This window comes from Rhincodon typus, chromosome 3 (assembly GCF_021869965.1).
Source record: "Rhincodon typus isolate 14 chromosome 3, sRhiTyp1.1, whole genome shotgun sequence".
Classification (NCBI taxonomy): Eukaryota; Metazoa; Chordata; class Chondrichthyes; order Orectolobiformes; family Rhincodontidae; genus Rhincodon; species Rhincodon typus.
Genome location: NC_063334.1, coordinates 12936983 through 12959188, shown reverse-complemented (window position 1 = coordinate 12959188; position 22206 = coordinate 12936983). Strand labels below are relative to the sequence as shown.

Below are 22206 nucleotides of genomic sequence, written 5' to 3'. Positions count from 1 at the left end.
TCATTCTTCCACACTTTGCAGCAAGGTAGTTTCAACACAGGCAGGATGAAAGCAACTCTTCAGGAAATGTCAAGTGAGGTGAAAAATACTGCAGGGGTTAAGAGAGTGAAAGTGTTGGTGCAGAGGGTCTAAATCTTGGAAGCTATTTCCCTGATTGGCCAGATACAGGAAACTTGTTACACCATTTCTTCCTTTCTCCCCACTGAAGTTAGATTCAACATTTAGCAGAACAACCAGCCACCAGTAGATTCTCACCTGCTGGTTGAGTTAGCTTGTGATAAACAATGATGTCTGAAGGTTCAGTCAGGTTGGCAACCAAAAGCTCTATATCCGAGCCTGTAAATTTGTTGGCTCCATATAAAGCTTTATTTTCTCCATCAACCCAGAACACACGATCCTAAAAAAAAATCAGAAGTTGTGGAAAATTACAAGTTGTGTAATTACTTGCTACTTGAGTTAGCTTGCATTTGCAACAACTATTTGTTCACAAGCTGTTGCACAACTTCATTTCAGTCAATGAAATTCAACCGGTCACTGAATGCAGACCAAAACAAGTCAACTCGGAAGATATAGCTATCTTCTGAACTATTACCATGTTGCTCAGTCTCAAACTGCTTGAGCAGGCAATCTGGACGTCACACCCTTTATTTGCAGAGTTTCTAGCCTCATGCTAGGGTCAGGGCTTTAGTCAATCAACACAACTTTGGTCATTGATATGAAGAAGCCAAGCTTCATTTGTGCTCAAAGCTGTTGCAGCATGAAAATTTGAAAGGGAATTTCCTACCAAGTTCTAAAAAGCTCAGAATCAACACCATATGGAAACAGGGCATCATATGGAAACAGAAGGGGTCAACAATTGAAGGCTGAAGGATGGTGGGCAATGAGTACAAGCTAGAAAAGGGAGATATACAAAGCCATCTAGTGGAGCAAATTAGAGGATAGATGAAGTGCGAGAGAGATTAATGTTCTAGTTGAGGGCTAGTGAATGGTGACTGCCTTTCTTTCTATCAAGACTGGAACGGAACCAAACAAAGTCTGGAAAAGCCAAAATGGGACATCTGATGCTAATGCAGACCTGGATGGAGAGTTGGGCTGGAAAAACAGCCCATTAAGATGGTTTAGTCTTGGTTTCTTAATGCTTAGAAAGCATTAGTGGGAAGACAGGTGACATGGAATGAACAGCTACTGTTGCTAGTAATGGTCAGAGGTTGACCAGTCACTTAGTGATACAGTAGCTTGCTCTCCACAGCTGCTACTAGATTTGGGGCAATTGCAAGCTTTGTTTTCAATGAATCAAGTCCATTAGGCCTGCTAAAACAAGTCAACTTACCTCAAATATGCTGATTCCAAGAGGGTGAGGGAGGAATTCTCTTGACTGCAGTATAGTTCTTCTGTCTTGGCCATTTAAGTCTACACTTGATAGACTGTGCAGCTTTAAGTCAACCCAATAGAGCCGGCTTCTCACAAGATCTGTAGAGAAGGATGGATTGTTAAACTAGAAAGTGCTGCTTTCTCTAGTGAAAATAAAGGAATTTATACTTACCAAGAGCAATGCCATGTGGCCATTGAATATCTGTAGCCACAAGAACATTACGGTCATTGCCATTCATTCCTGCTTTTTCAATCTTTGCTGGCTCACCCCAATCTGACCAGTAGAGAAAACTAGAAGACAAACAAAAAAGTCTATTGTAAGTATCAAGTGTTTTTGGCACATGTCCCTAATTAAGGATTGCATCTGAGATAGTGCTATTAAACATGACAACTGATCCTGGCATGTTGGTTTGATATTCAATGCTAGTGCCAAGAGACTATTGAAATTTGGGAATTCTAAGATCTACAACTAGCAATGACTTAAGTCACATGTTCTTGGGAAACAGTCCAAAGCAAGAAAGTGCTCAAAGTCATGAATGCCTGCTTTTTCACCCAAGCCACAAAGCCCCTCAATGTGCAACCAAGTTAAAGGTCCAGTACCCAGATAATGGATTGACAGCTACTGAAGCTGGTTCCATCAAGTCAGTATCAAAAAGGATTTTCCTTTTGCTTCCATCATAGTTAGCAACAGATATGGTTTTAGTGCCACAATCTGTCCAATAGATGTGTTTGTAGATCCAGTCCACAGCAATTCCCACAGGCATCCCAAGATCTTTGGCAATGTTGGATTTATTCATGTTTTCATGTTTATCCATGGACACACTAGAAGAGAAATAAGGAATCTTTTCAGACTGCAATGTTTAAAACAAAACTAATGCAACTACTTCATTGGCAGGAATTAGACATGCCAAGGTTTGAACTTTCTACAGCCAGACAATTCTTACCTAAATGGAGTAGTGTATAGCTCAAATCATCTGATGGCCAGTGACCTAATCTTGAGCATTTAGCCACAAGTGCTTCCTCTAGTAAAAATCTGGTATTAACCAATTTAGGGCCCAAGTTTGGCTTATTACAGGCAATGCTTCAGAAAGTTTAAAACCAAGTTAGACAATAGTGCAAGGTATGCATGTATCAGTGTTAGTTTGATTGCTATCAATTCACAAATCTCCCTTAATATTCATATTGCCTGCACTACCCAATAGTGGAACTGTAGCATGTGGTGCTTTGTAATGCAAAAGAAAAACCCACAAACTTGGATGCCAGAAGTATCACCAAATCTAGGTATGTAGGTTGCTTCAGGCATAAAAATCTGTTTGGCATCAGGAGTGATCATGCCACAAGGAAATTTAACTGGGGCAATTGAGACAAAGATGGAGTTGAATTCTAAATTAAGCTCAATTGTAAGCTTACTGCATGCTGCCTGAGAGTGCAGATGATCTTGTAATTGACATTTAGTGTGCATTGTATGGCTGATTACTGCCAAAGTACCTAGGTAATGAAGCAAGGGACTAAGTTAAATGGCAAGCCTTAGGATTAACCCAGGCGTATAGAAAACCACAGACTCCCAGAAGCCATGCTCTACAGAAGAATTGTAGAATGGTACAAATTGTACCTGAAGGCAAATCAGAAAACTTGATCTGTATGCAGTGACCATCTCAGCTAGCATTAGGAAGAGTTACAGCTTTGTGAAAGTGCTTACCTGAAGATTGCTTGCTGTGCCAGATCAGCCCAGAAGATCCTTTTTGCTGCAACATCAGCATCAAGTGCCACAGCATTTCTCAGCTTCCAAACTACTTGGGTGTATTCCATTTGGCGCAATCCCACTTTCCGGATATCATGGCGATTGGTAAAAACCAAATAAGGTTCTTCTCCTATTTTAGGAGGAACAGGAAAAGTTGTCTACTTTAGCTGTTTCAGGTGAATTTTGCTGGAAGCTCAATACAATGAAGCAAATGGATGGCTGATTGTGCGCTAAAAGGTTGAATAACCTTCTGGCTCAGGTAAATTCAAAACATTGTCATGATCTAATCTGATTTACTAGGTTGAGTGTTACTGGGGGTACAAGCAATTTCTAGTTCAGGGGCAACTATTCCCAAATGCATTATTTGTAGGCACAAATTCTACAAAGGGACAAAAACAAGCTGATATCAATACTGCTGCCTTGATTAGAGCAGTGAAGTTGGTCCAGTACAAAAAAGTGTCATTAGTGACAAAAACCCCAACCCACACCACAAAACCAAAAACCCTTTCTAAAGGGCCTTTTCAACTTCTGTTTGACCACTAAAAGGAGAAAACATTATCAGCATCAGTGGCAAATGGAAGTTCTTGAATAGTGTTGTAAGCTGTAGGAATTACTATACAAAAGGTTTGGAACTTGCGTAGTATGAAAGAGGGAAGGGTCTTTCACTTGCATGGAGAGAGAAAGATTAGAATAGGGTATGAGCATTGTTCCTACTTACCTATTGCCTTGCAAACTCTAGTCACTGGATCCATATAGTATTCTTTGTGACATGCACATTCATAACTCCCTATGGTGTTAGTACAAATTTGGCTGCAAGTCCCAGGACTTTGACATTCATCAATATCTGTCAAAAGACAAATATTTTAGTCCTAAAGCTCTTAAGCTAGAAATAAAACCAAAGAAAAAAGTAGTTACCTCTACAGTTTTTGTCATCAACCAGCTCAAAGCCAGGAGCACATCCACACTTGTAGCCAATAACAAGATCCTGGCAGGTATGCATGCAGCCACCATTGTTCACTTGGCATTCATTCTGATCTGTTAGGAGTTAAATATAAAAAAATTAGTGGCTGAGAAAATGAAAGCCACTGACTAGCATTAGTGGCTGACATGTTGTTACAGGTACAAAATCTGCTCCATTTAAAAAGGCAGCAGGTTTAGAAAGCAGGGAAAGCCAATTCCATTGTGACACTTAGAACAATGGCCTATAGGCCAATTTATGCAAGTTAATTTGTATTACTTCCAATCAACTTTCTCAATTCAAAAACAAAACCAGTTAAAGCAGCAGTGAATGTGGTAGGGTAAAGTAGGACTAAAAGTCCTTTTCCTAGCTGTGGCAGTGTGCCTCAGTTGTATTCAATTGAGAGTCACAGCTGCTCAAATAGCTACAAGTGCAAAAACCTCAGCCAAATTATTCTATGAACCTTAAAAACCAACTTTGCTTTCTCTAGGTGTTGGCAGCCCTATGGCATTTTTCTACCACTGATATCCAGTACCTGTTATTGTATCCATGTAACATGATAGGGGCCCAATTCCCTGTATTTAGTGGGAATGTGTACTCATTTTGCTATGTTTAATGTTTGACTGAATTTTTTTTTAAATAAAGGGGAGGAACAGGTACAAAGGGTAGAACTTGCATGCTGCTTAGTTGTTCTAGTCACAAGCAATAAATCTCAACTTACTGCATTCAGGAGGTTCATCACTGCGATCCTTGCAATCTTGCCAGTGGTTACACACTTTATTAATACTTATGCATTCACCACTTTGGCATTTGAATTCAGTTGGTACAAGGCATTCTGTACCTGAAAAGCAAAGTCAAGATGCCACTTGATACTGAAAATACATCTTTCAGTGATTGTGTACCGAATACACAGTTACTAGAATGTTTTGCTAATAGTTTAGTTGAGAAAACAATGAGCTCAATTACAGAAGTTTGTGGTATTAGGTAGTTTGTCAGAGACTGCTTAAAGGATCATATTCTCAACAGGAGTCTAAGCCATTACCCCAATGTTAATGGGTGAATCCAAAAGAATGAACTACTCTTACACTGCTCATACCCAGCAAACACTTGCAATATCCTTCAGTCTTTGTTAGTGGGCACATCTGCACCATTGACAGATGTCTCAGCCAAATGAGGCACTGAGCTTAGTGCCCAAGGAGACTAGATTAGTACTCACTGCCTCATGAAAAAATTCCCCATCCTCAGGAGATGTAATTTGATCATGTCAAATTGTTCCTGCCTCAGACTCAAATACTTGCATTCTGTGCTGAATGCAATCTCTTATTCCTACATGAATCTTGTTTCATTTGCCAAAGAGAGTAGACAAGTTTTCTACTAGGAAAAAGCTTTGCTAACTCAAACCATCATCAGCCATCCAATTCCTCAAAGTTACTGTGGCAAGAAGCAACCAACCCTTCAGTTTATCCTGTGTTGTGTTTGAGCCCCCCACCTAGTGTCACTTCATTAAATTCACAGCAAGCCAGGTTTTTGGCATGACAGCATGTACATTGGATTTCAGGGCTAATGGCAAGAAAACCGAATTCCTATTGTCACTCATTTAACTTATAATCCAACCTGGAGAACAGTGTCTTCCACATCTATGATTTCACCATTAGGGGTTATTGGCTATGGCCACTGAATTCATACATGCTCATTCTTACCATTGCAATTTGCTTCATCACTTCCATCATTGCAATCCTTATAGCCATTACACTTTGCACTTCCATGGATACAAGAGCCATCACCACATCTGAAGTCATCTGGTTGACAAGTGCGAGGGGCTTAAAAAGATACACTTGGGTTAACTTTGTATGCTTGTGCACAAAAAATTTGAATAGATGTTACTTTTGGTTGGAGACAAGAAGCTTCAAGTCAGCCTTGAGAACTAGGAAGCTAGTCCACATCCCATAATTAATCTGTATCAATAAGTTCAGAACAGGTATCAAGAGCAAGGATTGAAGTGAGCAAGGATTATAGTTTACTTACGACAATTAATTTCATCACTTCCATCCTTGCAATCCTCATCACCGTCACAGTGCCACTGGGAGTGGATGCATTCTCCTGAGTTACATTGAATCTCATTGATAGAACAAGTTGTTAGAGGTGCAGGAGTATGTCCACACAATTTGGCAGCTTCATCAGACTTGTCTGTACAGTCAATGTTATTGTCACACACCCAGCTTGAAGGGATACACACCAAGTTGTTGCACTGAAACTCATGTGAGCCACATATAGCTCTAGGACATCCTTTTTCATCACTTCCATCACCACAATCATCTTCACCATTGCAAACAAAGGATTTGGAAACACATCTGCCACTGGAGCAAGTAAACTCTAATGCACTACAAGTAAGGGTGCCTGAGGAAGAGAGTATATAGTATTGCTTCAGGAGGACTTCAGTAACAAATGTTTACAGCTGAGCAACTTTAGCTTCAAGCAGCATTTGAGAAAAAGTCTAGATGTTGTGGTCAGCAATCTTCAAATGCTAGAAAACAGAAGTTGCTGTGAAAGCTCAGCTGGTCTGGCAGCATCCAAAAGTTAGTGTTTGGGTCTGGTAACTGGATGCGGACGTGATACGTTAACTGATTTTCTTCAGATGCTGCCAGACTGGCTGAGGTTTTTTTTTTATAAAAACTAGCACCTTGTTTTTGTTCCTGAGTTACCACAAAATTGAACATGCTGTAATTTTCAAAGTCTTGGTACAAATTCTATTTAGCATTTCAAGTTAAACAGGCATCTGAAATACAGCATTTACTCCAAATAAATCTTGAGCAAAAAGGGTTCTACTACAGAAGGAATAGTGAAGAGTTCCAAAACAGTGAGCTAGATAAATTGCTTGGTAATATAGATATATCAAGTGGCAAGAGGATGGAGTCTAGGTTTGAGGTGGCTGGAGGGGGTACATTGTACTCAAAATCCCACTGAAGTGTAGGAGTTACATGCTTGAATTGTTGGCCAACACTTGTATATTTACAATTAAAACTACAACACTTGCTGTTATAGTACACTTAGTCTAAAGTTTACTAGATCAGCAAGAGCTGATCATGTTAAGTTGGTAATATTTGAATTAGATAAGCTAGTTATGTAAACACTAATTGTAGACAATTGATTAATTTACCACAGTTCTCCTCATCACCACCGTTAGTACAGTCTTTTTCACCATCACACTTCCAGGATAGAGGAATACACTCATGGGATCCATGGCCACAATGGATTTCATTGATACCACAGGCTGTGAAATCTGAAGGCAAAAAAGGTTAACTAGATTTAACAACTAGTACGTGACTAGTTTAATAGGGAAAGATTTAAATCAAAATGCAGGGACTCCATGTCAAAAACTGATTTGAAAAGTGTTCATGGAGCTTCACTTTCACAAGTTAGTAATTACTCAGGCACAAAGTTAGTTCTATTTGAGCAGATCTACACTGACTGGAAACATTTTGCTGTGGAACGGCCCCTAGCCAGAAGTGGCTAATATTTGTTGAGGTTCTGTATTGGGTTGCAGTGAAGTTCAGTCTGTAGACATTGTTCGGTACCTGTTCCACACTTCTGTCCATGTTCCAGTTTCATTCCAGGTGGGCACACACATGTGTATTTGGGAGAGAATTCTTTATGCTGAGGAGCAGGAAGACACATGTATTCACAGCTTCCACTGTCATTGCACCAGTTCTTACCTGCAAGAAAGATTTGCCAATAGGAACTATTCTGGATATGGGCTTGTAAAACATGACCAGAGCACAACTTTGAACAAATATCTTTACACAAGATTGCACAGCTATTTATTAACTTTGATCAAGTTTGGAGACTATGGTTAAGAGACCAAGTTGCAGTTCACTACTGGGCTCTTCACTTGCAGTTATCCTTTTAATGTAATTGGTAAGTTTGAGATTTAGTTTAGCAAGAAGTCTTTACTTGTTAGGCAGTTGCATTCTGGTAGGACAAAATCTTGGACTGATTTGAGACACCAATGTTCAGCATTGCTTAAAGTGAAAAGTCTCCATATGATCTACATAGTATTCTAGTTTGATCATTAGCATTTATTTGGGGAGCACTTTTGAAAAAAAGTATCAAGCAATGCTAAACAGAACTTGAGGTGTATAGTATCTGGGAGGAGCACTGTTAGATGAAACATTACAGACTAGGCAGAAACATCAAGATCTTGGATGCTTGACCAAGCTAAAATGGAGTGATGCTAGTGTGAACACTAGGGATTGAAAGTTGATATGGATCAGGAACTAGGATTTCAGACCATCTGCTGGGCTATTCATATCCAGGGAGTTCAGATGCAAGGAAAAAGATGACAAGTGGCTGGAGAAGGACTAGTATTAGCTGAAATTAATGGGTTTTCCTTAACCATTTACATTACAGGCTAACCTCATCTTTGAGTTTTTGCATTGCTAGTGCTGACATTGTATTAGAAGACCAGAAAGCCAACAGCTAGAGGAAGCAAGCTGCCTCTCTAGAGATTAACCAAATTGAAAGTGGAGTCACTGCCTTCAAGATAGTTCTGCAACTGGCTGAACTGACTGGAAAGGAATTTCATCTGAAGCTATATAAAGCTGTGAATGTGAACATTAGCACAAATTGCCCATGAAAAGATTTGTAGCAGACCAGTACAAACCAAGGCATTGCAACAGTTCAGCCCAAACATTGGATTTGCCCCACAAAGCAAAAAGAAAACCAAAACAAGCCAAATGTCTCATCTTACCAGGTAACTGAAGCAGTTCATGGTAAATCAAGATATCACGTGGTTGCTGGAGATTGTAAACAAGTGTTTCAACATCTGCTCCTGTGAACTTGTTGGCTCCATAGATTGCCTCAGTTTCTTCATCAATCCAGAAAACACGATCCTGAAAGATTAGGTTGGTATCTCAGCTGTTGCAAGATAGCAGTTTAGAAACAAAAACCTGTAGTTTCTGCACATCTCTGGGTAGTCTCCACTTGAAGTGCAGCAGTTTAGAAAAAATCCAAAAGGAGTTTAGAATTGGCACTAAAGTTTCACTTTGCAGTCAGGAACAAAGTATTAGTGCACTAGGGACAAAGTCAGGAACTAATCAGATTGGGATGAAGTTGTGGCTGTTTTAAACTCAGTGGGTCCCAGAAAGTGTTTTCTTACACTGTTTATGCAGATACTCCATGCAGGTGGTGAAGAACATGCACTTGTGCATGAGGTCAAACTAAAGCAAGCTAGCATTTGCAACAAAATGAACATTTGAGCAGCTAGGACCCTGGAATCAAGTGGGACATGAACAAAGTTCCTATCCTGGCCAATTTCACTTCTGAAAGAGAGAGTATGAAATGACAATATTTTCCACATCACATTTGGATGACTACAGGACATCCAAGGACCACAAATGCAAGTTTCTTGCCAGTTGAACTCACTAGTTCAGAGCTTATTCCCCAGTATATGTAACTAGTTAGTCTAGAGAAACCACTGGTTCCCAAACCTTTATTTACTACTATTGAGTAAGAGCATTGGTATTTAACATTGCTAGGTAACCAAAATCTTCATTGTGATTTATTCTAGGTCAAATGTTTCTGACCTAGTTACCTTTGGCAGAGTTTTGTTCAAACATACAGGGTGGCATACCATTAATTTTTTCCATAGCCTGGTTACACTTGTTTATTCAGGGCAGAGTTAACAGACCAAGAGTAGTAGTTTTCTACATTCATAGGTTCTTGAAATGTAGAATTAGTGAAGTGAAGCAAGCTAGTTGTTTGGTCAGGGGAGTTAAGCAAAAGGATTAAGCAAAACCACCATCTGGAAACAACCATGCAAGAATTCAAATCATGAACCCTTAAATCAAGAGGAATGGCATTGCCACATGCAACTTGCACTGCAAAATTCTGCTTTACCTCAAACACTGCAACACCACAAGGACGGGAAAGGAATTCTGGTGACAAGATCACTAGTCTTCTATCCTGTCCATTCAGCCCTATACTGGACAGGGTGTGGAGTTTTGCATCAACCCAGTAGAGGCGGTGTTTCACAAGGTCTAAAAAAAAAGGATTGTTGTTATCTATTATTTTAATGAAATTCAGACATCGTTAAGAGATCCAATTCAAACTTCTTACCAAGTGCAATGCCATTTGGCCTTTGAATCCTTTGGTCGACCAACGTTTGGCGATCAACACCATTCATTCCTGCCTTTTCTATCTTTGCTGGCTCACCCCAGTCTGACCAGTAAACAAACCTTTAGGAGATTCAGAATTTGTTTAAACATTTAATGTTTACTCACCAGTTGTGAATGTTATCAGTGGTTTAAAACTATTGTGACTGTAGTGTCAGAAGAGAAAGGCCAACTTACATTACCTTGCAGTGACTATTGCAATACTAGATATTATGCAAGTTTGGCAGCTCAAGACCACTGAACATTTAAGGGGATTAAATAACAGGACTTCAGCCCACTTAAGCATGGACTTTGAAAAGTGATGGCTTGCTTGGCTTTTTGGTTGTGTTCCAATTGTGCTTTTGGAAGTGGATGGGCACTCAAGTTAGTGTCCCTTACTTCTGCGCACCCCCCCCCCCTCAATCCTCATGCAAGATTACAACAAAACTCAAATTTAATAAAACATTGAAGATATCATCTAGGTGAGAATTAACCTTGGAAATTTGAAACTTGTATAGGCATTATAAAGTGCTGCAAGTAGAAAAGAAAAAAAGTACCCAGAATGTGGATCAACTGCTATAGAAGCTGGTTCTGTTAAGTTGGTGTCAAAGAGAACAGTCTTTCTGGATCCATCCAATGTGGCCACAGATATTGTTTTTGTACCACGGTCAGTCCAATATATGTGCTTGTAAATCCAATCCACAGCAATTCCCACAGGAATGCCCAAGTCCTTGGTAAGGACTGACTGACCAGTTTTGCCTTTGTATCTATTCATGGATGCACTAGTTAGAGAAAAAATACAAACTTGTTAATGGAATTGCCTCTGCAACAAAACTGTTCAGAAAAAAAAGTTATTGCAATCACAAAAGACATCCACTACAGGAAGTGGAAATCCAGGCACCTTGTTTGAGGTATAGATTGATGGCTAGATCAAGTGACCTACTGCATCTAAAACAGATAAGGGTCCTGTTCATACAACTTAATGCCATGTTCTGTTAGATCATAGAATCCCTATAAAATTTAGGGACAGGCCACTCAGCCCAAAGACCACACTGACTCAAGTGCATCCCACCTAGGGTCACCACCTACCTTCTCCCTGCATTTTTCATAATGCCACCCTAACCTGCACATCTACTGTGGAGGAAGCCTGATCACCTGGATGAAACATGGAGAATATGCAGCTTCTAGTCACCCAAGGCTGGGTTTGAACTTGTATCCAAGGTGCTACGAGGTGTCAGTGCTAACACTGAGCCACCCCAAGCCAGGGCAGTTTGCCATTTTATAAATAAATGGCGGACAAGAGGTTTTAATGTGAACTTCAATTGGGTTTTTGTTCAAATAACGTGCAGATACATGGAGTAGAGGTGCTCAAATACAGATCTTACCTGAAAATTGCCTGCTGGCCCAAGTCAGCCCAGAAGATCTCTTGCTCCACAACATCAGCATCCAGTGCTACAGCATTTCTCAGCTGAACAAGTACCTGGCTGTACTCTTGATGATGCAGTCCCAATTTCCGAATGTCATGATGATTTGTGAAGATCAAGTAAGGCTCTTTGCCTTTAAAGAGCAAAAAAGGTGTAAATTCAAACAAGTATTTCACACTTGCACAAAATATGCAACTAGGTTTCAGATGTATTATTCAGCTTGAAAATTGAACCTTGTGTGGTTTGTAGTAGAGAAAAGCTATTTAAGCTCTTAAACAGTACAATCCTGCAAGTTCCTCCTAGGAAATTCTACAGTTTTAGTAATGCTAGATTAGTCATTACTGACCAAGTCTGGTATTGCTAAAAACTGGTTTACAGTAGACTTTTACAGATGAGTAAAAGTATACTTGCCAATAGCCTTGCAAACTCTAGTAGCAGGATCCATGTGATATCCTTCATAACATTCACATTTGTAGCTTCCTTTCAAGTTGATACAAATCTGACTGCAGACTCCAGGATTTTGACACTCATCGGCATCTAAAACAAAAAATCCACTATTAATAGATCAGAAAGTTAAGTTTGTATAATGATGCAGACAGAGACTTACCATCACAAGTTCTGTCATCAACAAGCTCAAAGCCAGCAGGACAATCACATTCATAACCAATAAGAAGGTCCCTGCAAATATGAGAGCAGTCTCCATTGTTCACCAAACATTCATTTAGCCCTGTAGAAAGAGGTCAAAACATTTTCATTGATCATTGAATTTTCTGAACAATCCTATTGTTCAGTGTTGGACTTTAACTTGGTTAAATCCTGTAATTAAAGTCCATCCAAAATTTAAGCTATTCCTTGTTAAGGACTCCTACTTTTGGGAATCACAGCTGCATGGGCTAAATTGCCTCCAAGACATTTAACTAAGGTTTGTTTTTGAACTAAACTTGTTCCTTTAGGTTAACAAAGTGTAGAGCTGGATGAACACAGCAGGCCAAGCAGCATCATAGGAGCAGGAAGGCTGATGTTTCAGGCCTAGACCCTTCCTGCTCCTATGATGCTGCTTGGCCTGCTGTGTTCATCCAGCTCTACACCTTGTTATCTCAGATTCTCCAGCATCTGCAGTTCCTATCATCTTTGTTCCTTTAGGAAACTTGATAGCAAGAGTATGTGTTTGCTGCAACTCAGACAAAAGCTTTGAGATACAAGCTATAGGTCATTGTGACTACTTGTGCAGATTTGTAGTGTATGACAAAAGAGCCATTTAACTGTCCTTCTGGATCTACTCCTACACTAGAGTAAAGCCCAGCATTTTCCTACCCTTCAAGGAAGGTTTAAAAGAGGGAGTGCGAATGCTTCTGAAGGCAAAAGGTAGCTGTAGCTGGGGGAAATGCTTATCAAGCAAAGATCTCAAAGGAGGTGCAAGCAGTCAGTCAACTTTGCACAAAGTGCTCCACTGTCTGATGTAAGAGAGCTCTAGCCTGAAGATTTAGATTCCATTCCCATTTTTATCATGTTAAATCTCATGGGGGTCTGTTAACAATCACTGCTGCACTGTCATCTTTTGATTTAACTGTTGAAAAATCTTTGATAGATGACAGATAAAATGGTGTTTGAGATTAGTGACTAGCTGGGAATAGATAACTGTGCATAACAATTAAGAATAGAAGATCTTTAAGAGTTCATTAGGCCACAAGACTACATTAAGAAACTTACGGCATTTGAAGGGTTCATCACTCCGATCTCTACAGTCCCATTTGTGGTCACATACTTGGGTTATAGTTATGCATTCTCCACTTTGGCATTTAAAGTCAGAGGGACCAGTGCATTCTAGAAACAAATAGCTGTATTAACACCACTTCACACCACTCCAGTTTAGTTATATTTGTACTAAATTTGCACCTACCATTCTTGCAGTTGGCTTCATCACTAGCATCAGAGCAGTCTGCAAAGTTATTGCAGATCTTGTTCTCAGGGATGCAATTACCATCACTGCATTGGAAGTAATCTGGTCTACATGTTCGAGGTACTGTTAACAAAGTCTCAATTAGAAATGCCATGAAGCCAAGGAGACCAGACATACTGATTGCATTTGACTACTGTTCTAGACTATTAACATTCAGTGGTTTTGACTTAACACTTGAAGCTTCTAATGTTAAACTTTAGCAGGTACAAGTTCAGAGTTAGATTCAATTTTGCAGAGGTATGAAGAATGTTACTTCTAGAAGAGATTATACTTTGAACATAGTCTGAAAGGACTGAATGGTTGGCAACTATTTCAATTTGCAGGAGTTAGACTTTACTAAGGAGTTGTTTGCCAAGAATTGAGTTTTAGTTAGTGGTTAAATATACACAAGGAACATCTACACCAAACTCAATTGGAGCACAGCCATAGACAATGCTCAAGGTGCTCTATTTGAAAAACAAGACATCTCTGCTTGAAGTGACCAAGAAACAAAGCAAGATAATTAAGGCTAAGCATATGTGATGTTACCAATAATTAAACTGCATAGTGATGGTTGGAGTAAAATGTTGAAGTGATGATTCCTTCCTAGGTTAGGGTTTTTTGAAGGGGGTGCAGGCAGTGGAAAGATTCTTTCCAACTTGTAGGGTTAAAGCCTTCAGCTTTGTTTAGAGGGGAGGTTTAAAATGCAAAATCTACTCCCTGCTAGGATTCAAAAGTCATTCTATACAGAATGACTCAGTTACTGAGGCAGCAATTATGCCTTCCAGGAGTCGACAATAAAGGCTGATATTCCAGGATGTGGAACCATCTGTGCTGGATACTGCATTAAAAATCCATTATTTAATGCGAGGAGAGCACTAGTGTCAAATCAGCATTAACCTGACATTTGTTCTACAATTTTGACTGTTTGCTGAGCAGGCCCACCAAAAAATAAACAAACATTCAGCTTTGGAAACAGTACTAGCTACAGCAGGAAAGTGGGTGAAAGGTCCTTAGTCTGTTAGGAAGATGTTAATTGTCTTCAGACAATAGAGGGACCATTTTGGAAATTCATGCCTCTAGAAAACTAGAGTTGAAGATCAAAGATCCTAGAAAACAAGACAGGCTACTTACAGCAGTTCACTTCATCACTTCCATCTTTGCAGTCATTATCTCCATCACAGTACCAGTGATGATTGATGCATTCACCAGACTTGCACAGGAACTCACTGGAAGAGCAGGTCACAGGGGCAAGTGTACGCCCACAATGTTCTGGAGCTTCATCAGACTGGTCAGCACAGTCAGCATTATTGTCACATACCCAATTCATAGGGATACATTCAGAACTATTGCACTGAAACTCATGAATGTGACAAACAAATGGGGCACAACCTCGTTCATCACTCCCATCACCACAGTCGTCTTCACCATTGCAGATAAATGTTTTGGAAATGCATCTGCCATTGGAGCATGTGAACTCAAGTATACTGCAAACCAAAGTGCCTGAAAAGAAAAACAGGAACACCCTATAGAACTGTTGGGAAGTTACATTTATGATTTATTCTATTAGTTTGCAGAATATTCTATACATCCTTCAACCTAATACATGTGTTGTTAGTCCAGTGGTATGACAGTGTTTTCTGAAACTTGATTACTGGGAGAAGAAATGCTATTAAAGGAATATCCTGCCATCAGGCAAGTCTACTTGTTAAGTATGGCCTTGCTCTATATTGCTGTTCAAGTGTCCTTAAAAATCAGTTGTCATAATAGCATAGTATAACATTCAAGGACATGAACATTTTGAATATTTGTTTTGAACACAGCTTTAAGCCATGTCAGGTAGAAAAAAGTGACTAGATGATAAAACCATTCTGTCTGTTAAAATGGTTGAGTGGAGTTAGTAGAATTGGAGCTGAATGCTCGTCATCATTTGACAACAGAAGTCCGAAATTTAGGTCAATTTAAAATCGACCACAAAAATTTCACCAGCTGTTGACTAGGAATCTCAACTTCCATTTGAGTTTCTGGACAAGAAATTTGGGCTCTACTTGTTGGATGTAGAGGCAAGTTTAAAATTGAATCTAGTCAAGTCATGGAAAGGGAAATTGCTGACAGTTAGCTCTTGTCAATCAAGACACAATGTTAATTGCTCCTTACATTAAGGTTTGAAAAGTTGTTCTGAGCACAAGGCAAAAGCAGCATTTAAGCAATATACATGTACTGACAAATGACTTTTTAAAAGTCACTCCAAAAAGCCAGCAATTGAGTACATTGTATTAGTCTAGATTGACCAGCTAGACTGAGCAGGTGTAATAAAAACCTAGACCCAAATATCAAAAAAGGATCAGTGTGCTGCAAGTTTAAATTTTCCACAAGTAACTACTGCAGTCAAATTGCCACTTCCACAGATTAAAGTGAAATGCTTTCATACTAGCTCAGGTTGGTTCTTTAGTTTAAAGTCTTGAGTGTTAACCAAAAAAAAAAAGATTCTAGATAAAGTTGCAAGTTGCCTACCACAGTTCTCTTCATCACTGCCATTGTCACAGTCCTTTTCTCCATCACATTTCCAGGAATCAGGAATACACTGAAGAGAGCCAGGGCCACAGCTTATTTCATGTAACTGGCACATCTGTGCATCTGGAATAAATACACAGTATTGACTGAAGTTAGTAGAGTTGCACATATGCTATAAATTTTAAAATCTTGTGATTAATGTGGCTTAGAGATACCACTTACTGAAGAATCCATACCCAGATACCTTGTACCCAAGATGGTGCTATAGCTAGAGACTTGGAAAATTCTGAACTAGTTTGTTCATACTCAAATGAGCACAATCATACAAGTTGCCATGAAAGCCCAAGTGCTTTGTCTAGTGATAGAAAAAGCTAGAGAAAGCTGCTTGTCATTGTTCCTTCATGTTCTACATTTGTAGAGTAGAAAGTAGATAATCTTAAGAGTCCAAGTGATGGATTTTGTGAATTGTTTCAATGTTTGAATATCCCAATTTTATTCAGATAGAGATTTGTAGCTGCAGATCAACTAGGAAAGATGCTCAACACATTTACAGCAACACTAAAACAAATACATAGCAAAGGTTATGGTGAGAAGAGCTTCAACCTAGAAGCTATTTGCACTGGAGAATTGTAAGTTAGTCTTCATCGATGATACTATGATCAGGTGATATTTTAGCCTACTTATACAAAAAGGTGTTCCATTTGCATAGTTAAGAACATGAGCTCAAAGTTCCTCATTGCTCCCAATAATACTTACGACAGATATCAGGACTTTCATCTGATCCATCCTCACAGTCAGATGAGCCATCACACTGCCATTTGCTTGGCACACAATGTCCATTGTGGCATACAAAGTCTGATGGTCCACAGGTGATTTTACCTGAGGGAGGAAGAATATATTGGTTGTATTTAACATTATGCAACTTTAAATGATAATTACCATCAAGACACCAGTCAGTGAATGTTCATGTGATACATCATGCAAAACTTTTGGTTCATTGTCATTACAACACCACATTTGAGTTTAGTTCAAGTGTTTTCTTCAGTAGAAAACTTGGAAGCTTTTTAGGGGGGAAAAAAGAGTGGTAACAACTCTATTACAGACATCAGACTCACCATTTAGAACCAATAATGGTATCTTCCTCAGGAGGGGAAATTCAGGTTCCATTTCCTAATAGGAACACTTCTTGCCAATGTTTAAGAAGACCAAGATTTCAAAATTGGCTGTTTATTAACACCAATTTCCATGCAAGTTTGCTTTAACTTCTCATTAGTTGTGGGCTCAGAATACATCTTGCTGAATAAAGCAAGCCTTTTCTCAGTCAAGAGTAGAAAAGTCTCAAGACAATTTTAAGGGTTATATTCTTACCAAGACCAGATTTTTTTCTGTAATTCTTGTTGCAAGAGTTTACTACATAGACCTACTTGAGCTAGGTCTTCATCCTCACCATCTGTATGAGTTATTTAGTATGCCTTGTACACTACATAATCTGCAGGTCTAGCTACTTTGGTTCTAGCTCCACTTACACTAATGCTTTTGGTATTTCTGGAGGCTCATGTAGCTAGGATTAGGGTCTGATAGAAAGATTTGGTATTCAATAGGGGCTTTAAGGAGAATGGTTTCCCAGCTCAGGTGTCAATAACTGGAGGACTGAGATCAAGTAATTGACATCGAGAAATAACTAATGAGAAAAAAAATCACATGTCTATTGTAAAAAGCTGGGACTGTATTAAGTATCTAATCTTGTGTTGATGTGGGTCATACAGCCTGAGCTATGACTTATGATTCAATTAAATATTTCTACAGAGCTTTGACAGAATCTGTACAGCAACTTCCACTTAAAAAAGCTGTTTTAAAAGTATTAGTGTTAACCATGGATTTTCCTCTCATACCATGTATTTTATGGTAAGTCATGAGGTTTGATTAAGCATTTTGGCACAACTAATCAGCTTAAACAAGACTTGGAAGTGTCAAAACACAAGTATTGCTCTAAGAACTATGCTGTAGACCAACTATGGCTTAAATGCCATCTATCTACAATTTGCTAAAGATTATGCTGTAGCACTCTTTGGAATTTAAGTTATCTACAGCATGATTTTGCTTATTTCCCAAATACCAGGCATTTAACTGGTGCACTTCAGTGGGCAACTACAACTTGACTAGTTACACTTTAATTTGAGATGCCAGTATGAAACCTCCCTCTACTGGTGGCTATTCACTCCAGGTTGAACAAGACAACTGTAACTAAGGTTCCCAAATCAAAGTAGTGCTACCCCATGGAACAAACTAGGTTGAGCCAGACCAGCTTAAAGACCTCACCACTTGGGCACACCTAAACACTTCCACACACTGTTCAGAGGTAGGGAAGTGTGCAACATAACTTCCTGCCACAAAGACACATTTCTGCTGAATCTCATGGTTGGGATGAGGGGAAAAAAGGGGAGAGAAGAGGTGCAAGAGCAGGAGACAGGATCACATCAACAAGGTTATTGATTAGATTAAAGAGATGGGGGGGTGTGGGTGGTGGGAGTGAAGAGGGAGGTGATCATGCTGTGATTGAAAGGTTGCAGTGAAGCTAGGAAGAAGCTCCTTTGTAATGAATTCCAGACCTCAAGTTCTGAGTCTTTAGCTCAAGAGCAAGGCCCAGAAAGTAGATTAAATTGTTTTTACAAAGTGTTGTGCATATGTACAAACAATATTACTATACTACAGTTTATATTTTTTAATCAATAGTCTGAACATTTAGTGACTAAGTCACTAGAAGAGATTGGAAGTTCTGCTCCATATGTAGTTTGAAGAATGAAGCTATAAAACTCTGGTTAGACCACACTTGGAATATTGTGTTCAGTTCTAGTCACCTCATAGGAAGGATGTGGAAGCTTTAGAGAGGGTGCAGAGGAGATTTACCAGGATGCTGCCTGGACTGGAATGCAGGTCTCATGAGGAAAGTGGAGGGAGCTAGGGCTTTTCATTGGCGTGAAGAAGGACAAGAGGTGACTTGATAGAGGTTTACAATATGATGAGAGGCATAGATAGTGGATAGTCAGAGACTTTCCCCCTAGGGCAGGAGTGACTTATGAGAGGGGCATAGTTTTAGGGTGATTGGAGGACAGTACAAGGGAGATGTCAGCGGTAGGCATGTAGAATATGCTGCTACAGTGGTATAGTGGACTCAGACTTTTAAGTGACTCTTGGATAGGCACATGGAGGATTGCAAAGTGAGGGGTAAATTGGTCTTGGTAGGATAATGGATCAGCACAACATTGTGGGCCAAAGGGCCCACACTGTGCTGTACTGTTTCATGTTCCAAACTCCACTTAGTCAGCTGCTTTTCTCCCCCCACTGTGCCCCCTTCCAACAGCCTCACATGCTGGCCATGAACTCATGAGGAGTTACTTACCACAATCACTCTCATCGCTACCATCAGTACAGTCATCATCTCCGTCACACTTCCACATTAATGGCACACACCGTCCATTTCTGCACTGAAACCATGATGCACCACAGGATGCTCTTGACCCTTCAAAAAAAAAAAAATTAAGCAAGAAATAAGAGTGTGTATCTGGAAGTTAATCTGATCAACAAAAATCAGCACTAAGTTTGCAATAGACAAAGTGCAACAATTGAAGAAATTGCATGTATTTGCTTGCACAGTACTTGAATTATTAAGAGCTGCAACATTAGAATTCTGAGGCAAGTTTTTGCCCTTGATGCAAAAACAGTACTATGCTGTGAAAGAGCCTTGGTTTGAGAGAGTTTGGATTTAGAAGCTATTGGCTTGAGTAATTTAATTCCATAAGCATAAAGGTACTAAACAAGCCATTAGACCATTTTATGTTTTTTTTTAAACTAATGGAGCAGACCATTCAAGTCTGAAATCCCTTAGTGAACAACAGTTAGCGTCCATACAAACTCAGGATATCCTAGAGCTCTTTAAGAGATTACACAACTATTGGCACATTAAGTATGACACCCTTAATGTAACAAATGCTGTTCTAATTTAGACAAAGCCCCATAATCAATTGGGTAGTTAGATATTAGAGATAGTGATTCAGAGATCACTACTGATCAGGATACAGTTTCACTGCTCTGGATGGCCTATGGATTGGAGAATCAATATTCCATCACGAGGAGACTATAGCACTTATTAGTGCTAATTTGAACTGGCCACAGCTTTTTGCTTCAGCACTGAAAGCCAAACATTTTTTGATATCAGGAGTAAAGTCAACTATGCCTTCCCTCCTCACATCTACTTCACCATTAAACTAGAACAAGCTTAGAACTTTTGGTGTACAGTGTTCTATGTTAGATGAGCAGTGTGGGAAAATAACATTCTATTTTTTAAAAATTAGAAGTGCTGAAACAAAAAAAACAAACAAAATTCACTGGAGAAACTCAATGCTACCAGACTTGCACAGGAGTCTGTCACTCTCCATAGGGTGGTAGTGGCTCAGTAGTTAACCCTGGGAACTGAGGTTTGATTCTAGCCTGGGTACCTGGAAAGTTTGTGCATAGATTTCCTCTAGGTGCTCCCATTTCCTCCCACAGTCCAAGAGGTGGGTTAGGTAGATTGACCATGCTAAATTGCTTTTGGTATTCAGGGATACACAGGCTAGGTGGGCTAGCCATGGGAAACCCAGGGTTACAGGAATTTTAGAGGCAGAGAAAGGAGAAAAAAAAAGGTGGGACGCTCTGACAGAGTGAGCTCAATAGGCCAAATGACCTGCTTCCACAATGTAGGAATTCTGTCATGTCCAACTTGTTTTGTCTATCAACTCCATCACTAGCTTTTTTTCCTTAAAAAGAAAAAAAGTGAAATTTTAATATCTTTGCTTATAGTAGGCTACAGACTTTTCAGAAGAAAAGTGCAATGACCCCACTCAATGGCAGTTATGGGTTTTAAGAAAGCCTGTTCAGAGAAAGTACCTCCAACAGTGGAGCAGAACTCAGGCCACCTGAGTGAGGTAGGGACACTACCACACAGGGCCCCTTCATGTCAGCGCTGCTTTACAGAGATACATAGTCAAAATAAAAAGTGTAATCAGATAAAACACTTAATTTGACCAGAAATAAAGGCCAGTAAGAGTGCACAGTTGAGGTTACTGGAGTGTTAGCGATGAGCAGTTTTTGTTTTGAACGGGATTTGATGAATGCGAGGATAGACGCGAGAGAAAGTAATAGCATATTCCAAGTGAAGATTGAGTAAATCAAAGAAAGTTTCTTAGAAATATTCTGCTGGTGGGCCATTATGAGTCGGAGCTGGTGCATTAATCGCCATTAAGAGATGCGCGCCACGTTAAAACAAAAAATTCACAGGTGCCCTTTCGTAGGTTAAGTAGATCAAAACATGATATTTTGATAACAGATCAAGAAAATTCTGCTTGCTGCCCCACAGCGATGGGCTCAAGTTTAACAACCACAACTCACTAGTACTAAATTTCAAACGTTGAGTTACTCACCATTTACGAGCCTGGTCGGGTTTAAACATACTACCAGCAGTAGCAACAAGGCTACCCGAAAAGGAATCATGTCAATTCTTAAAGGAACAGCAATGATCCAAAGCTCGCTTTCCTCTAGTAATGATAATTCTTTTTCACAGTTCCGAACCTAAGCATACCAAAACGGACAAAAGCATATAGTAACCTAGCGCAGAGACTTGTTTTTATATCACATACTCTTTGCTGGCCTAAGTAATTGATCGATCATTGCGTGCCTCCAATTAACCATATTAACCAGAGCTGTTCCAATTTCCATATTCCTGATTGGAGTTCGCCTAATGAGGAATGATCAGCTCACTCTTATTAATTCTGTTGGTTAACTGAGCTCACCAATAATTTCGGAGAGTTAACTCTCGAACTATTAAATCCAACTCTTCCACCCATAAAACTTTTTTTTTGAAATAAACTGAAAAAGAACTGTGATATCACTCGGGAATAAAAGGTGTGAGGGAGTGAATTAAAAAGGCAATTTCTAAAGTCGCTCCAGATCGAAATAGCCCAAGTTTAACTCCTCAAATATCTTGAGGGAGTTGCTTGCCTTACAGAACTGCTTACACTTAAAAAAAATACATTATAATCAGTTTTAAAATGTAAGTAATGTTTAATTGCGGA

The 22206-nt window shown here is 39.5% G+C and overlaps 1 protein-coding gene across 1 annotated transcript in view; it reads right to left on the bottom strand.

Annotated features, from left to right (window-relative positions):
- Positions 1–21755, bottom strand: part of LOC109917117 (low-density lipoprotein receptor-related protein 2-like) — a 33626-nt gene extending 11871 nt beyond the window's left edge. The window contains exons 1-26 of the mRNA XM_048594595.1: positions 21556–21755; positions 19497–19616; positions 16853–16975; positions 16097–16219; positions 14717–15085; positions 13544–13666; positions 13354–13467; positions 12251–12370; positions 12055–12180; positions 11605–11776; positions 10777–11001; positions 10185–10303; positions 9966–10105; positions 8818–8959; positions 7646–7783; positions 7228–7350; positions 6096–6467; positions 5771–5890; positions 4792–4911; positions 4028–4147; positions 3831–3956; positions 3071–3242; positions 1972–2193; positions 1544–1662; positions 1331–1470; positions 256–397 (exon numbers count right to left, since the gene is read on the bottom strand). Of these exons, the coding sequence (XP_048450552.1) occupies positions 256–397; positions 1331–1470; positions 1544–1662; positions 1972–2193; positions 3071–3242; positions 3831–3956; positions 4028–4147; positions 4792–4911; positions 5771–5890; positions 6096–6467; positions 7228–7350; positions 7646–7783; positions 8818–8959; positions 9966–10105; positions 10185–10303; positions 10777–11001; positions 11605–11776; positions 12055–12180; positions 12251–12370; positions 13354–13467; positions 13544–13666; positions 14717–15085; positions 16097–16219; positions 16853–16975; positions 19497–19616; positions 21556–21625 (4000 nt within the window). The 5' untranslated portion in view covers positions 21626–21755. The remainder of the gene's footprint in view (positions 1–255; positions 398–1330; positions 1471–1543; positions 1663–1971; positions 2194–3070; positions 3243–3830; positions 3957–4027; positions 4148–4791; positions 4912–5770; positions 5891–6095; positions 6468–7227; positions 7351–7645; positions 7784–8817; positions 8960–9965; positions 10106–10184; positions 10304–10776; positions 11002–11604; positions 11777–12054; positions 12181–12250; positions 12371–13353; positions 13468–13543; positions 13667–14716; positions 15086–16096; positions 16220–16852; positions 16976–19496; positions 19617–21555) is intronic.
- Between the last annotated feature and the right edge of the window lie 451 nt (positions 21756–22206).